This window comes from Galeopterus variegatus, unplaced genomic scaffold, assembly GCF_000696425.1.
Source record: "Galeopterus variegatus unplaced genomic scaffold, G_variegatus-3.0.2 Scaffold2089, whole genome shotgun sequence".
NCBI lineage: Eukaryota > Metazoa > Chordata > Mammalia > Dermoptera > Cynocephalidae > Galeopterus > Galeopterus variegatus.
This window is the reverse complement of record NW_007728200.1, coordinates 3,934-7,371: the sequence shown is the minus strand read 5'-3', so window position 1 is coordinate 7,371 and position 3,438 is coordinate 3,934. Positions and strand designations below refer to the sequence as shown.

At 45.1% G+C, this 3,438-nt stretch overlaps 1 protein-coding gene across 2 annotated transcripts; it reads right to left on the bottom strand.

Moving 5' to 3' along the window:
• Positions 1–1,322: 1,322 nt before the first annotated feature.
• ATP6V1E2 (ATPase, H+ transporting, lysosomal 31kDa, V1 subunit E2) lies at positions 1,323–2,122 on the bottom strand. 2 transcript variants are annotated; one of them, XM_008580428.1, is made up of 2 exons: positions 1,848–2,122; positions 1,323–1,757 (listed from the first exon to the last, which is right to left on the bottom strand). In XM_008580428.1, exons 1-2 carry the CDS (start codon positions 2,120–2,122, stop codon positions 1,442–1,444), a joined length of 591 nt encoding a protein of 196 aa, XP_008578650.1. In that variant the 3' UTR covers positions 1,323–1,441. The 2 variants fall into 2 exon arrangements, with proteins under 2 accessions (XP_008578650.1, XP_008578648.1); XM_008580426.1 differs by having other exon boundaries at positions 1,323–2,122.
• Between the last annotated feature and the right edge of the window lie 1,316 nt (positions 2,123–3,438).

The window sequence follows — 3,438 nt, the reverse complement described above, 5'->3', positions numbered from 1 at the left end:
ATTTTGTGCAATACCAATATTCAGAGTCACCCAAATTACACAATCTGTGTTTCTTGGCTTCTCCCTGAAAGTGCCTTAAGCTGGCCAGAAGAGACAAGCCCAAGTCCCCCCAGGCATTAAAATATCCAAGGGAGCACTCCGCCAGGTACAGGGATACTCTGTGAGCTAAGTGCAGACATTCATAAGCTCCTGAAGATCCTGCTCTGAGACTTGGGTCCAGTAAGTTTGACAGTTGCTGGGTTCCCCTTCCCACCAGCCACCAACATACACACTCTGCCTGGGCCAGGATCACAGGAATAGAGCCAGGCATTTCTTCTTCTAGTGAACTGGCTGCCCCACAGCAGGCAGGTGACTACCAGGGCCTTTAAAACTCTACACCAGGATGTGCTCAGTGTCTAGTGGGCAAGAGACTCACCTTTGCTGAGATGCCTACTGAATGCGCCATGGAGCCTTGGGTAGGGACAACTACCATCCTGCCTGGCCCTGAAAGTCCCCAGAGCACACACATCCCACTCTGACCTCCCAGCATGCACACCAGGCCCTTGTCAATGGCAGAGGGCAGCAATGTTCTGCCATGGAGCCTTGGGTAGGGACAACTACCATCCTGCCTGGCCCTGAAAGTCCCCAGAGCACACACACCCCACTCTGACCTCCCAGCATGCACACCAGGCCCTTGTCAATGGCAGAGGGCAGCAATGTTCACTGGGTGAGGCAGGGGAAGGCAGGGCCTCAGGACACCAGGGAGCTGGGAAGTGAGTGGCCAAGAACCTATCCTGAGGAGGTGGGTAGGCTTCAGGAGTCGGTGCTATGCATGAGCCAAGGTTCCAAGCCCCTGGAGACTTGCATGCTCCAATGTCCCATCAGGCTTCACTTACAAAGCACACATGCAAAGATAAAATTAGAAATTTCAAGGCAGTGGCCAAAGAGCATTAAACCCCAAGGGCCGGGTACTTTTGAGCATGGAGCCCTGTGTAACTATGCTGGTCATATGCCCATTAAGTTGGCCCTGTACACATGAGGAAGACCTCTAAATCTCAAGAAATAACATAAGTACAGATACTGAAGCTAAAACAAAAGAAGACACACTTCCCATGCATATTAAAAAATCTTAGAGCACCTAGACCCACAGGCCAAGAATACCATTCACAGTTCACCCAAGGCCAAGCCAAAAAGCAGACATCTTCACTCTCATTCCAGACTGTAGAACAAACCAGAAGCTGTGGTATGTATGAATGAACTAGATTTCAATTTTGAGCCTTAAATTGGGCTTTATTCCAAAGTTCATACTTTATAATGCCTTTAGCTATCCAAAAGGTATTTCATGAAAGAAGATAGCACAATATCAGAGTATCAGAGAGAAGAAAACATTACTCATTTCCTTTGCCCAAATAATTTGTCGCTTTGGCTTAGCAGTTCACCATGAGCTTCACTTCCCAGAGGCTTACATAAAAAACTTTCTGTTGGCATTGCCTCCAAACAAAGCCATTCGTATTTCTGGCATCTTTTGCTGGGCTAAGAGATCCAATCTACTTTCCAGGGTATTAGAAACCTTTATTCTCTGATCACTGCTGTAGACCTCTACGCCTCCAGCTGCATTCACAGCCAGGTGTGCCCCTTGATCAATCTGGACCTTCACATGTTTTTGGGAGACCATCATGTATTCAGGGATGGCTTTTTGCACTGCAGCCTCCACCAGGAGGAGGTCCTGTGGCCTACAACGCACAATCATCACAGGCTCCAGCAACCGGAGCAGAGCTTGGAGCACTAGTTTATCCAGCAGCTCTTGGTAGATTTTTGTGTCCTCCACAATACTGTCGAGTCTCAGTTTTGCATCATTGAGCAATATTGAGATAAGCTCATCTCGGGCTCTTAGAACTTCCAGCCTTGCCTGATTCCTCATGGTGGACATTTGGATTTTCTTCTGCTGCTCTATCTGCTTCTCCTTTTTCTCATAATACTCCATAATCTTCAGTCGTTGGGTTTGCACAAGGCGTCCTTTCTCAATGTTGAACTCTTCCTCAGCCTTGGCATCTATTTCCTCTGCCTTTTCACTGGCTTCCTGCTCAATGAAAGCCATCATCTGCTTAATCTGCTTCTGCACATCAACATCACTCAGGGCCATAGCTGCTCTCGGGAAAGGAGGTGGAAGAGGAACTCGTGAATGCTTTGGTTCCTTAGATTTAGGGCAGAGTTTCAGGAGGGTCTCTGGAATTCCACGTCCTCACCTGTGGAGTGCACAAGAGGAGAAAAGAGAAAGTTAGAGCCTAAAGAGAAGGATCATGGAGGCCATCTATACACCCTTCATTTCACAGATGAGGAAATTGAGGCCCAGAGTGGGAAATCAACTTGTCTGAGGTCAGACCCTAGAAGAACAGAGGCTTGAACCTGAGTCTCCAGAGTTTCATCCCTGCTACACTCACTGTTTTTTTGTCACCATGAGGTAGTAAGGGCCAGACCTAGTCCAAAAGTTCTCTAGGCAATGATAGCCTAAGACTCAGAAAGTAGACCAACAGAATGGAAATATGAAATTAATATACAAATGGAAAGTGTAGGCACACTTTGGGGTAAGGAGAACTGGGGACAGTCATAAGAAACCTATGGTCAGACAAGATTCAACCCAGGGAGGCTGCCTGGGGGTGGAAGTTTTCAAGAGCCCTCAAATGATACAGAAAGGTAGAGTACTGCTAAGCAGATAATGGCACCTTGAACAGTGCCGGGAAGTGGAAGGGATTGAAGGCAGTCTTCACTGGGAGTGGTTTCCAAACCTGGATATGCATCTGAACCACCTGGAAGACCTTTAAGAAATACAGCTTTCCAGCCTGCACCCTGTACCTACTGAATCAGACTCTCTGCCAATAGGGTATGAGAATCTGTATCTTACAAAGGCTCCTGGGATGCTTAGTGACCTCGGGAAAGTGTACGAACAAATGAGAATATCAACAAAGAGATTAAAAAAAAAACATAAAAAAGAACCAAACACATTTTGGAGATAAAGAATACAATAACTAAATTTTAAAATTCACTAGAGGAGTTTAACAGAAGACTATATCAAGCAGTAGAAAGAATTAGTGAACTTGAAGACAGGTAATTTGAAATTATCATCAAAGGAGCAAAAAGAAAAAACAAAAAGGAGTGAAGAAAGACTAAGGGACTTACAGGACACCATCAAGCAGATAAATGTACACATTATGAGAGTCTCAGAAGAAGAAAAAAGGACAGAAAGCTTTTGAAGAAATAATGGCTGAAAACTTCCCAAATCTGGGGAAAAAAATGGATATCCAAATTCAAGAAGTCTAACAGACTCCAACTAAGATAAACCCAAGAAGTAAACATCAAATTGTAGAAAGTCAAAAAAGAAAAAGAAAATTTTAAAATCAGCAAGAGAAAAGAGTCTCACCTTGTATACAAGACGACCAGTGGATTACTCAGCAGAAACCT